Genomic DNA, 14,044 nt, shown 5'->3' on the forward strand with positions numbered 1-14,044 from the left:
CCCCGCGCGCGTAACGAGGCAACGCCTGGGAAGCGTCTACTGGGGCTCGAGGAAATCACGTGACCGGGGATCAGTCGCGTGAACGCCGCGTGACCCCTTTGCAATCGGCCTGGCTCAATGCGCTGGAGCAGGCCTGGCAAACATCGGCCCTCCAGGTGTTTTGGACTTCCAACTCCCAGAATTGTAGAGTGAATGCAGTTTGACACCCCTTTCGCTGCCATGGCTAAATGCTAGGGGGTTTTAGGTGTTCTAGTCTTTTTAAAAAAGGTCTTTAGCCTTCTCCGCCAGAGTGCTGGTGCCTCACCAAACTGCAACTTTCATGGTTCCACAGCATTGAGTTAAAGTGGTGTAAAACTATATTAATTCTATGTATTGTTGAAGGCTTTCATGGCCGGAATCACTGGGTTCTTGTAGGTTTTTTCGGGCTATATGGCCATGTTCTAGAGGCATTCGCTCCTGACGTTTCGCCTGCATCTATGGCAAGCATCCTCAGAGGTAGTGAGGTCTGTTGGAACTAGGAAAAAGGGGTTTAAATATCTGTGGAATGACCAGGGTGGGACAAAGGACTCTTGTCTGCTGGAGCTAGGTGTGAATGTTTCAACTGACCACCTTGATTAGCATATAATGGCCTGGCAGTGCCTGGAGCAATCTTTTGTTGAGAGGTGATTAGATGTCCCAGATTGTTTCCTCTCTGTTGTTTTGCTGTTGTAATTTTAGAGTCTTTTTAATACTAGTAGCCAGATTTTGTTTCTCCTTTCTGTTGAAATTGTCCACATGCTTGTGGATTTCAGTGGCTTCTCTGTGTAGTCTGACATGGTGGTTGTGAGAGTGGTCCAGCATTTCTGTGTTCTCAAATAAAATGCAGTGTCCAGGTTGGTTCATCAGGTGCTCTGCTATTGCTTATTTCTCTGGTTGAAGTAGTCTGCAGTGCCTTTCATGTTCCTTGATTCGTGTTTGGGCAATGCTGCGTTTGGTGGTCCCTATGTAGACTTGTCCACAGCTGCATGGTATACGGTAGATTCCTGCAGAGGTGAGAGGATCCCTTTTGTCCTTTCCTGAACATAGCATTAGTTGGATTTTCTTGGTGGGTCTGTAGATAGTTTGTATGTTGTGCTTCCTCATCAGCTTCCCTTGGGTAATCGTTGGAGTTTTTATGTAGATATCTATCTGTGTGTGTGGGTTTTCTGTAAACGGTGTGACCCAGTTGTTGATCTGGTTTACGGATGACTAGGACATCTAGAAAAGGCAGTCTTCCTTCGTTTTCTTTTTCCATGGTGAAAATTAATTCTACACTAGGTTCTTGTAGGTTTTTCGGGCTATAGGGCCATGTTCTAGAGGCATTTCTAATATGCTGTGTCCAGGCTGGTTCATCAGGTGCTCTGCTATGGCTGACTTCTCTGGTTGAAGTAGTCTTCTCTGGTTGAAGTCAGCCATAGCAGAGCACCTGATGAACCAGCCTGGACACAGCATATTATTTGAGAACACAGAAATGCTGGACCACTCCAACAACCACCATGTCAGACTACACAGAGAAGCCATTGAAATCCACAAGCATGTGGACAATTTCAACAGAAAGGAGGAGACCATGAAAATGAACAAAATCTGGCTACCAGTATTAAAAAACTCTAAAATTACTACAGCAAAACAGCAGAGAGGAAACAACCAGGCACATCTTAACACCTCTCAACAGAACATTTTCCCAGGCTCAGCCAAACCTTCAAATGCTAATGAAGGTGGTCAGCTGAAACATTCACACCTAGCTTCAGCAGAGAGCTCTTTGCCCCACCCCAGTTATTCCACAGATATATAAACCCATTTTCCTGTTTCCAACAGACCTCACTATCTCTGAGGATGCTTGCCATAGATGCAGGCGAAACGTCAGGAGAAATGCCTCTAGAACATGGCCCTATAGCCCGAAAAAATCTACAAGAACCTAGTGATTCCAGCCATGAAAGCCTTCGACAATACATTAATTTTACAATGTAGATGCATCCCTAGTGGCCGGTTTTACAATATGCTGGCTTCAGAAGCTTGTAGAGTTGAGGGTCTCATACAATAAATGAATACATGGAAAGAATATAACATAACTATTGCCGGCATCAGTATATCATGGGAAAGGGAGAACTTGGTTCAGGGTCAAGATGTTCTTTGTAACTAAGCTTATTTTATTTTTTTCCTATCTGGGAAGTGCTGGAAATGAAGACCCTCGCTGACACGGGACCCAAATGGATGCAGCCTGCTCTTCAGCTGGGCTTGTCTTCACCTTCCTCAGACTCTTACAAGCTGAATGGGGCACGAATTCAGAGGTTAATATTCTTTCCTATATGATGTTTCTCTCCTATCACCCCAGAGGATGTAATTACAGTAGAGTCTCACTTATGCAACATAAATGGGCTGGCAGAACGTTGGATAAGTGAAAACGTTATATAAGGAAAAGCCTATTAATTATCAAATTACATTATGATTTTAAAATTAAGCACCAAAACATCATGTTTTAGAACAAATGGACAGAAAAAGCAGGTCAATACACTGTAACGTTATGTAGTAATTGCTGTATTTACAAATTTAGCACCAAAACATTGCAATGTATTGAAACAGCTGTGAATCCAGGCGGGAGGCAGACTGCATTGGTTAATACAGAACATTGGATGGGCGTAGGTTGGATAAGCGAGACTCTACTGTATATTGATTTTTCAATCTAAAGTTTTAAGAATTTGGGATGGAATTTGCCTGATCCTTGAATCCACTGGATAGTCTTAAATTAAGTCACTGATTCTTAAGCCCCCATCCCATCTGAAATATTAGGAAAGTTTGACCCACCTAGAAGGATGTAAGTAAGATGGCCAAGACAATGGTCATTGACATTCAGATTTGCTCAACAAATTAAATTCAGGTTGACTTTCCTCCTTGTTTGTGTGTGTATATGTGCCTTTAAATTGTTTCTCAACTTGTGCAGAGACCATGAATTTCATAGGGCTTTTTTCTTAGGCAAAGAATACTCAGGAGGTTTTGCCAGATCCTTCCTCAAAGCTTATGCCATCTGGTCGGCATTAATTGGTGGTCTCCCATCCAAATGCTAACCAGGGCTGCTTCTGCTTAGCTTCCAAGATCTGACAGGAGTTGATGCCCCCAGTGGTGCAGTTGTTTAAAGTGCTGTGCTGCTGAACTTGCTGAGGGGACCGGAATGAGCTCCCGCTGTTAGCCCCAGCTTTTGCCAACCTAGCAGTTGGAAAACATGCAAATATGAGAAGATCAATAGGTACCGCACTCCATGCAGTCATGCCAGCCACATAACCTTGGAGGTGTCTACGGACAATGCCAGCTCTTCGGCTTAGAAAAGGAGATGAGCAACAACCGCCAGCTGGACTTAATGTCAGAGGAAAACCTTTACCTTTACTTGGTGCCTTTAGGATACATAGGCAAAAGGCTCACTTCTCTTGTGCCCTCATTTACTGATATGACTCAGAAACATTAATTTGAAAAGGTTTTTTATTTAAAAAATTACAGGTGGTATAAAAGTTGTAAAAATTCAAGCATCATGATTCAAAAATCTTGTTTGAAAGGCACAGAATTTAATAAATACCCCAATCCATAACTCTTCTACAATTCAACGTGGCAAAGTTCTCTTAATTATAATGAAGGAAACCTTTACAAAAGATATCGTAGCCACAGTAAAAATGTATTTAGGGTTCTGGCTCCAAAGTAAGAAATTATCATAGTGCTTTCAGCCTGCTGAATGTTGACAGAAACATCGCACAATGTACGCAAAAGCCTACTGCATTACTCTGAAACTTGGTCATAATATCATACATTTTCTCGAGGATGTTCAACCCTCACCCCTCGATAACACAGCCATGACAAGCCACAGCCATTTCTGTTACATATTTTAAGTCTGGCAACTTTATTCCTATCAAGATAGTATATAAAGTATCTTTACCTTGCACCATGCACATTCATTTTGCAACTGTTTCTCAATAAGGGTGACAAACAAATTTGAGATTTTGAAATATTGCAGAGACTTACTTGGAGAGCATCCTCAAGCAACTCACAGAAGTTCCAAGTACAGTCACTATCAAGATCAGATGTTATAAAAATACACATGTACAAATATGCATCCGTCCAGTCTCCAGACATATTGAAATCCATACCTGTTTTAACAGATGTGTTTTCTACTTATTCATCATCAGCAAAAAGTAACGTGCATTAAAGTAAGGTCATATACAAAAGGATGCAGTTTAGAGATTCTGACCTCACACGTTTTTAACAAACCCAAGACTTTAGTCTTTGGTTTCCAGTGTTATTATTTTATGGCTTATTAATTCATTTGTTACATTTTCATAAATACTCATAAGCTTCAATTCCCACAGTCCATCTAATAATTTACATAAAGCTTCACGAATTCCGAATCGATGCCATACAGTAAATAACATCTGATGACGTGCTTCATTTATATGCCCAGAATGGTCATGCTTTATGTTGCCAATGTCGATATCAGATAAGCCACACTTCCTCATAAGGTCATACCAGTCGTGTATATCTACCATGTCCCTCGTGTGAAAATAAATCCTCTTTAGTTCTATAGGGAAAGAAAAATGCATTATACATTTGAAAAAAATAAATTTTAAACAATCTCAATATGGTGGTGTACATGCCATTCAGAGGAAAACAGTCAATGAAAAGAAGCTCTATTTTTTCTACAAACATATCTTCTAAACTTTAGAATTAATGCAGTTTGATATATCTTTAACTGCCATGGCCCAATGCTGTGGAATCAAGCAATACTTAGGTGAGACACCAGCACTCTTTGGCAGAGAGAGCTAAAAACCTTATAAAACTACAACTCCCATGAATCCATAGCATGAAGCCATGGCAGTTAAAGTGGTGTCAAACTACATTAATTCTACAGTGTAAATGCACCTATGAAGTTCTTTAGCTTTTGTAGTTGCACAGAAAACAAACCAGAACTATTCCATATAGAAAATGTGGTTGAGAGCTTATGAACAACCCATGAAACCATCATTTTAGGTTGGTACCGTATGATAGTATGGCTTGTTTGGGAAATCTGAACTCTGATTTCATGGTTTAAACATAGCAAGAGACTATAATATACAGAACTATTTCTGATTTGTTTTCTCTTGTGAAGGGGACAGCAAAGTATCTATGTTTTGGGGCACAGCGCTTGTTTATCTCTTTGCTTATTAATCTGAGCCACATTCCTCCAAATGCTGCCGGCGTGCTGTTTATCTCTTCGAGTGGCCACACTCATACAAAAAGTATAAGAACCTCATGAACTTTAAAAAAAATGTTCATGGATACATAAATAATTTGAAACAAATGAATATATGGTATTGGTCTACCATTATTTTACCTCTACGTAAAAACCAATAAAATTGAATTTTTCAGTGTTGTTTATTATTATTATATTTATTTATAATCTGCTTTATCTCCCCAAAGGGGACACAATGCAGCTTGACATAAAAGTATTAGCAGAGAAATTAAAATATACAAATATAAAAAAAATAAAACAGAATTAAACACAAACAGCAGTAAAAAAAAAATCAGTTAAAATCCATCAAAACATATTCAAAGTTAAAAACCCCAGCACTTCCTGACTGGTTCTTAAACAACAACATTTTTAAATGCCTGTTTCAATAAAAACGTTTTAGCCTGCCCCTCTGGAAGGACAGCAGGAAGGAGGCTGTTCTGGCTTCCCTGAGCAGAGAGTTCCAGTGTCAAGGGGCAGCCACCGAGAAGGCTCGCTCTCTCGTTCCCAGCAACCAAGCTTGAGATGGAAGTGGGATTGAGAGAAAGGCCTCTCCTGAAGATCTCAAGGCCCGGGCAGGATCGTACGAGGGGATGCTGTAAGCCAAGTAGCCTGGACCTGAACCGTATAGGGTTCTCAACCTGTGGGTTCCCAGGTGTTTTGGCCTAGAACTACCAGAAATCCCAACCAGTTTACCAGCTGTTAGGATTTCTGGGAGTTGAAGACCAAGACATCTGGGGACCCACAGGTTGAGAATGACTGGTCGAGGGCTTTAAAGGTCATAAGCAGAACTTTGAACAGACTGGCAGCCAGTGAAGCTGCTGCAACAGCGAGGTTGTCCACTCCCTGTAGACAAGCCTGAAAGCAGATTGAAATGGATCTAGATAATCAATGTCATTCAGAAATTCTTGGAGTTGGAAGGCCATCACATGCTCCAGAACCTTGCTTAGAAAGGGAAGGTTGGTTTTTTAAAATATAGGCCGCACAGCTGCCTCCTTTAGTTGGAACTTTGCCTTGTTCCAAGGAGGCATTGACCGCCATCTTCACCCACTGTGCCAGTCCCCTTCTGACCCGCTTGATCAGCCAGGAAGGGTGAGGATCTAGAATACATGTGGTATACATCCATCCTAACATTTAGGAAACGGGTGAAGACGTGGCTGTGGAGTCAGGCCTTCGATGAATGAGACAACACCATAGGACCCTGGATGGAAGTGGATGTAGATCCATCTTAATAGGACGACTGACCACTGTAGTTTTACATATAGTGTTTTTAAAGTTGTTTTTGTAATTGTGATATATGATATTTTAATGAGTGTATATGTTTTTTATGGCTGGAAACCGGGCTGAGTCCCTCAAAGAGGTTGAGAAGCTCGGTATAGAAAACTGTGAAATAAATAAATAAATAAATGTGGTAGCTTTCACCTCTCCAAGGATCCTGTCCATGTCCTCAAGTTGTACAAATTGAAAGGTATCCGTCAACACTGGACAAGCAGTAGCCAGAGTTACTTCCATTGGAACTGTGTCAATAATGGCATCCAAGTTAGAACGAATCTGAGTGACTTTATCTACAAACTGCCTTACAAATTCTTCACAGTGGATTGCTGAGTGTTAACGGATTTCTCCTTGAGGACCAGGATGTAACAGCCCTCTGACCACTCAAAATAGCTCTGCTGGACAGTTCCTTGCAAATGCAATGGTGGCAGCAAGGAAAGATATAGGAGAAAGTTTGGGGGCTATAGCCTGAAAAAGGGTGTGTAACAACTCACCTTCTTTTGAATAACCATCTATTACTTTCACCATAGGTTTTTTAGGTGCTGGTATCTAAAATAATAAGGGAAAATGGCCATAATTACTTATAGTAATTTTTAAGAAATAAAGCATTGACCCACTCAAGTCAGCACAGATACATTATATGAAGAAGAGCAAATGTTTAGTACAAGTATTTTTTAATATTATAAGTTAACTTTTTAAAGAACATACACAACTAACAGATCTTAGGCAAAATGAATGCTGTAATGATGGAATCAATATAGGGCTTTAAAGATGCAACATTTGAGTGTAGAACCTTTTTAAAAAGTAAATCTTTCACAGAATAAGAAAGCACTGTTCATTATATTTTGCATTTTAATTTTTTTTTTAGTTTAAACATTCTAACACTATTTTTTACTTAATGGCACAGAGCCATAGAATCATTATGAAGGGCCCTATGAAAGTACATTAAATGTTGCATATATAAAGATTTTACTTTGCTTCTCATCACTCCCCAGGAGACCAGCTCTCCACTATGAGCAATGTTGGGAATCAAGAAAACTGGGTCAAACTTCTGAGCAAAAAACTTTCCCAATCACTTATCCCTTTAAGATTTTTCACTACTAGCGACTTTTTTGAAAAAGCACCACAGCATATCATGTGGCAAAACAAATACTTGCCCGTAAAGTATTTTGTAATACACTGGGATTATACACTTCATATTTTGATGTAAAATGAAAATGAAAAGGTATGTGTGAGAAAGGAGAGGTGCATCTACACTATAGAATGAATGCAGTTTGACACCACTTAAACCATCATGGCTCAACACTATGGAATCCTGGGAGATGTAGTTTTTGAAGGTCTTTAGCCTTCTTAGCTAAAGAGAGTCGGTGCTTCACCAAACTGCAACTCTCAGGATACCATTGTATTGTCCCATGGCAGTTAAGAAGTGGTATCAAACTGCACTTATTCTACAGTCTAAATGCACCCAAAGCGAGAGCAAAAGACAGACCGCTTTTTCCAACTCTGCAACTCTTAATTAATTTCTTACATTTGCTGGCACATTTGGAACATCAGAGTTCTCTGGTTGCTGCAATAATGGAGCTGTTGGGACATTCCCAGGGTCAGATCCTTCGTTCGTGCTGCCAACCATCAAATTGCTGCTCTTCACATTCTGGCCTCTCTCATTTCTCAGTACAGGCATCTCAGAAGCAGACGTTCCAGGATTAGTGTTTGTAACTTCACCACTTACAGATATCTGCAAGTAAAAAAATCAATCCTTTTAAGTCTTTGGGTAATACTCAGTGTTCCAGCACAGTATGCCCTTCCTAAGATTTGGACAGTTTTATGTGAACCAAAATCTAGGAAGACTCAGGATGACTGGTGTTGTTCCAGTGGAAATACAGTATATGTTATGTTTTGGACTACAGTGGCTATTATCCTTGATCATTAATTTTCACAGCTGAAGTTGTAGTCCCAGATGTATGGAGGGTACAAGTTTGGGGAAGGTGTTGCATATACTGGAGCCTCATTATAACATAATTTCCAATTATTTTTATTGGATTTTAAAAATATATGTTTATGAAGAAATGGTGTCAGTTGCGCCCATTCCTTGGGACACTGGATCTGACCATGGCAACACAATCTCATTTAGATCACAGCTGCATGCTTTACATGGGTCTGCTTATGAAACTTCCACTGCCTGATTCAGGTTAAAGTGCATGTGTAGATACTGTTGGAGCATGCAAGGAATCAATTAATGTGTGTGTGTCAACTGTAAAGTAAGATGCATGAAGTTGATTGATTGGGCAATGCCTGGGGAGATGGCTGAGCCTGGGACTTTTGGATACTGTTGCATTTTTGTTCAGGCTTGAGCTATGCAGATGCAGAGAGAGAGAGAGTTTGAAGAGAGAAGCACAGCAAGAGAGACAGACTGATTTACTTCTGGCTGCTGAAAGAAGGTTTATCCAACATGGACAAAGAAAGACCATTTTAAATCTCTCATGAAAAGGACTTTATGTGAGTTAATGAAACTGATCACATTGTACATATGTTGTTCTGAACTACGAAGTGTAAACTACTTGTTCTTTATTGTTCACTTACGTGGCATATTTTCTTTCTCTGGCAAGGCAGTGTGTGAGCTGATTGAACATGAACTGCACGCGGTTTATTTTACATTACGCCACAGATATGCCCTAAGATGCACCCAAATTTCTGGTTGAAAAATGTGTGCTTTATAGACTACTTACCAAAGAAGACTTGGATTCCTTTTCTAGGGGGAAAAAGAAAAAAAGGCATATATTAGTGTATGAGATCATAATTATGAGCTTAGCCTCAAATTAAAAGTGGAGTAGTCCACCTCTTAAGTATTCTTTGTCTAAGAAAATGCTATGAAATTCATGGGATCACCATAAGTGGAACGAGTGACTTTAAAGCAAATAAACATGCAAACATGCAGGATTTGTCATTCTTTCAATTTGGAAATGAACTCTTGCTTCCTTTTATGGTTTTTAGCTCTTTATTCCTGTAATGGGTAAATGATACTAGACTTTTCCCTTGAAGGTCCATTGCCTTGAGATTCCAACTGCTGACTGGACATCATTAATTTTCAAAGGTCCAGGCATAGGATTGCACCATTATTTTAATTTGAAGTTTAATATGAAAATGCCCCTCCCCTTCAACTAACCTCTCGGAGGCTCAGAAATAAAGGGACAGATTACTAAAAGTGTGGTTCAGCATGACACCACATTGGGTGCTGTGTCTGCAACTGTAGTTGAAAGCTTTAAAAGACCTGTGGACCTATTTCACTTCACCTTTGACCCCAATGAGCTGCAATTCTCCCATGTCAGAAAGAATGTCAAACAGTCCCCCCAACCACCATTCTCAAGGGTGACTGAAGAATGGCAAATAATATCCCCATTTGGGAAGAAGGATCAATTCTACATATTTCAGGTCCAAAACATTCTCTTGGAAATGGGGAGGCGAGTCCAGTAAGAAAGGTAATGTCAGGCCTGAAACAAGCTAAGACATGGACCAAGGCAGCCTTTAAATGTCAAGTTGTATAACCTCAAGGTTTATTTATGTATTTTATATATAAGACGTTTAAAATAAGACAAAGCTAACACCTTGACGGCAAAACAAGTTAAAACATAAACAAGCGATCATATCAACAACCCCATGAATGTTTATTAGCCTGCAATTTTGTAATTTAAAAAATAACAATAAATAACACCTTCTCACATAAAAAAGGTTTTTCTGCACAAACAGTTAATCATCAAATGGCTCTTTAAATAAAAAGCAAAAGAAGAGTCAGGAGGAGAAGGTCTGGCCTTCTATGAAAGGGAACTAGGAGAAGCTATTGGAATTGAATTATTTACTCTTTGCTAGATGCATTATTTGGCTTTTTCCCCCATCAAAAATATTCTTGCAGTGGTGAATGGGTCCAAGGAAGCCATGCACTGTCCACAGCAGTTCTTCACAGCAGTACCTCTTCCCCAATTGTAGTTCTCCATTAGCCTTCATTTTAGCTCATTTTATTTTGAATATTTGGATACATAAAGAAGGTTCATCTCTATTTCAAAAAATTACCTCTTTCCAGTTCAGAGAATGCATTGCTCTTTCTAAATTTGAAGACAAAGTACGCGATAATGATCACAATCACAATCGCAATGATGACACCTACAGGGATGATGAAATCCATTCGATGTGTAGAATCTGTAGTTTCTAAAATGTATTAAAAACACTTAAAATGAGTCCAGACCACAAGAATATTCTACATGATTTGAAGTACAGTTGAAACACATAGATTGGTTTTGGCAACATAATTAGCTAATGCTTTACACAAACACATCTTTGATATTTAAAAATGAGGAAAGGAGCTACTTTCTGTGAAAGACAGAGTGCAACAAGTCAAAGATGATGAAAGTCATCTCTTAAAAGATGTTCAGAGACTTAGCCCCTTTTCACCTGTGTACATTTTCGAATGTCTTTCAGGCCACAACAAAATGAAGCATGTGTATGCCCAGAAAATTGGCCAGCAAACTATTATTGTGTTTCAGATTTCCAGTCAGAGAGATTATTCACAGGATAAATGGCACTTTAGGAGAACAAAATCTGATATTTGTATGAAAGGTTGTTTTAAAGCCTGGGAAACCATCTCTGGTTGTTTTTGGCTAACACCAAAGCTCTCTGGAAAAGGTGTTTCCATGCATGTTGCACTTAGGACAGGAGAAAGAGGGAGAGAATATGCCTTTGGGTTTGTTAGGTCATGAGGATCAAAGCAGGAAACTAAGTGTCACTATTGGGAACTGAACCATCTTCTTCTGCAAACACTGAGAGCAGTGGTGGAAGGTTTGAGAGCTGAGACTAAGCTGTCTACTAGATCCAACACAGGGGCTGGAAACTCCCACTCTATGTTTCATTTGTATCTTTAGTAAAGCCATTAGAGACAATGTATGGAAATATGTGCAACTGTTGCAAGTACTGGGTTAATTATGGCACCTGCTCAGCTAGTGAAAAATGCTCCCTACCCCCTGTGTTGCCAGATAACCGTATTAACCAATTAGCTGGATTTTATCAAAATTGTGGGCTTGTTTACCCAGATCAGCCTCTTGCCCATTTTCACAGCCAGCTGCCATCATGCCATTCCTTGCCTGCACCACATTTGTGATATCACAAGGGCCTGGATGTTGTTGACCAGCAACCTTAATATGCACATGTAAGGAAAAATGTCACCACTGACTATTGAAGTGATATCCTGACAAAATAGGAAATAGGAAAACCCTCTTCAATCCTCTCTTAACAAGACTGGTCTCCGTTTTAGGATGTTCAACGTTCTTTTTGAACAACTTCCATATAAGAGTCTTACTAGATGTAGAAATGAGACTATTCACACTGTACCTGTGGAAGATGTTGCACATTCTATGTCTGTGGTGGCACTGCAACTTTTGATCTGAACTTCTCCTTTAGGACACCTACATTTTCATTTACAAACAAAGATAATGATGGATTATTTGACCAATGAAATATATGTTTCATGAAGAAGGACAACATAAACATCTCAGTTCAGAGAGAGGATGTAAACATCCTATAAATGCATGGGAATGGTGTACAAAAATCAACATGGGAATGGTGTACAAAAATCAACATCCAATAGTAACTAATATGTCAATACTTGAAAGTCTAAGGTAACTGCTGTAGCATTTTGTAGTAACAAAAGAAAACCTCAGATTTGAAAACAACAGATTATATTTCTTTAAAAACTAAGAATCAAATTAACGAGGTGAATTTAAAACACTGTCATATCTTTACAACCTCATTTCAATTCTGTGTTGTTTGGAAACTCTGACAAAGTACAGGGGTTCTGAAAAACCAGGGGTTACACTTAAAGAGAAGGACATAAATGCACCCAGAACAATTAGATCTTACATTTTGGGTGATTGATCATTCTGCTTTGCCCATGCAAAACTGACAGGTCCTCACCTTTCTAAAAGGAACACACTCATTTAATTATTTCTATTTAAACATGGAAAATTGGTCTGCTTTTGCATTTAATTCATAAATATAACTTGGTTCCAGTTCAATATGGCTCAAAGTTTAGACCTAAATTCAGCTATTAATCTTTATTACAGTAAACATAAACAAAACTTATATAACTTATATAAGTATTGATTTCACAAATTTCACTGATTTGCTCTAGTTGGGACTAATATAGCAGACAGGCAATAGCGAATGCTACAATACTGTAAAGACCATAGGTTTGGTTGTAAATCTATGTCATATATTGTGAAGTAGACTATACTGCCCTTAGTTGAATGATTTGTCTGGGATACATAGGGCCAACTGTATTTCAATCATTAAATACACAAATTATTAGTTCACTGCTATCTGTGCATTGGTACTTTGGAAAGAGAAGTATTACAGTGAAACTTGATGTAAATCAATAGTCTTAAAAAACTATCTTCTTCTAGTAACTTGCATCATTATAAATAACCAGAATCTAAATTGATCTAATTCACCAAGTACTAGCACATATTTTTCCAAAGTGAATAACATTAAATTTATTACTGTACAGACCTTTTCCTGCACTTGACACACTCCTCACAGCCTGGGGGACAGTAATACCCTTCAGGGCACTGGCATTTTGTGTTGTTTGTAGCAGTGCAGGCTTTCACCATGATATATCCTAAAATATTAAAATAGCACAAGGTGTTTTAAATTACCTTTATTGACTATTCCTTCACTTTTTAAAGAAAGCACCAGTGTGTATAAGAGTACAAGTCCAAAATTGGAGCTTGGAAATCTTACTTTAGGACCACAACACCCAGAATCTATGCTTGGTGGGGAACTCTAGGTGTTGTAGTTCAAAAGGTCTGGTCAAAATGCTAATTTCATGTAACTCTATCAGAGACATAAAATCCCTTAAGAGATCAACCATGAATGAGTTATAGCAGTAAACACTGGAGGAGAAAACAGTGAAGGGTGGAAACAGTTCTACTTCTGAATAGTTTATTTAGGGATGTGCAACCTTTGGACCTAAGGGTGCATGCATTCCTTGGCATTGTTTCAAAAGTCTTCTAAAAGTTATCAGGTCAGGTTTGGATGCAGAATCCAACCTCACCTAGCTGCCTCCTGGACTAGGGAGGAGAGGGGGGAGAGGAGGAAGAGAAAGAAGGAGTTACCAGACACAGAGAGAAAGAAAACATGCCATTCCTTGCCTGCACCACATTTTGTTGTCATAGAAATGCTCCCCCCCCCCCCCCCTCCGTCTGATATTTGGGAAACAGAGGATGAGAATACATCGAGAGAACATGACAGAACTTTAAAAAACTTCAAAACCAGAAAGCAGACTAGTTGCTAAATCATACTGTACCGGGTTTGCATTTGTCACAAAGAAAGCATTGATGAAGGCCATTTTCACGATCAGTGTAATCCTCTCCATTTGTGCAAGGTAAACAGTGCCCCAAAGTATGGGGAATGGTACAGGACTCTTCAACATAAGTACCTAGTAAACAAGAGAAGCTTATTACTAAA

At 39.2% G+C, this 14,044-nt stretch overlaps 1 protein-coding gene and 1 long non-coding RNA gene across 2 annotated transcripts in view; one reads left to right on the forward strand and one right to left on the reverse strand.

Moving 5' to 3' along the window:
* Positions 1–14,044, forward strand: part of LOC132770915 (uncharacterized) — a 15,091-nt gene continuing 1,047 nt past the window's right edge. The window contains exons 1-3 of the long non-coding RNA XR_009631034.2: positions 1–155; positions 2,189–2,306; positions 8,881–9,031. This is a non-coding gene — a long non-coding RNA (uncharacterized lncRNA). The remainder of the gene's footprint in view (positions 156–2,188; positions 2,307–8,880; positions 9,032–14,044) is intronic.
* The window catches only part of LOC132770907 (tumor necrosis factor receptor superfamily member 6-like), a 24,958-nt gene continuing 14,385 nt past the window's right edge, over positions 3,472–14,044 (reverse strand). The window contains exons 3-10 of the mRNA XM_060768314.2: positions 13,884–14,015; positions 13,088–13,196; positions 11,912–11,985; positions 10,601–10,735; positions 9,262–9,284; positions 8,064–8,270; positions 7,030–7,084; positions 3,472–4,576 (exon numbers count right to left, since the gene is read on the reverse strand). Coding sequence (XP_060624297.2) covers positions 4,278–4,576; positions 7,030–7,084; positions 8,064–8,270; positions 9,262–9,284; positions 10,601–10,735; positions 11,912–11,985; positions 13,088–13,196; positions 13,884–14,015 — 1,034 coding nt within the window. The 3' untranslated portion in view covers positions 3,472–4,277. The remainder of the gene's footprint in view (positions 4,577–7,029; positions 7,085–8,063; positions 8,271–9,261; positions 9,285–10,600; positions 10,736–11,911; positions 11,986–13,087; positions 13,197–13,883; positions 14,016–14,044) is intronic.

Source organism: Anolis sagrei, chromosome 1 (genome assembly GCF_037176765.1).
Source record: "Anolis sagrei isolate rAnoSag1 chromosome 1, rAnoSag1.mat, whole genome shotgun sequence".
Lineage (NCBI taxonomy): Eukaryota > Metazoa > Chordata > Lepidosauria > Squamata > Dactyloidae > Anolis > Anolis sagrei.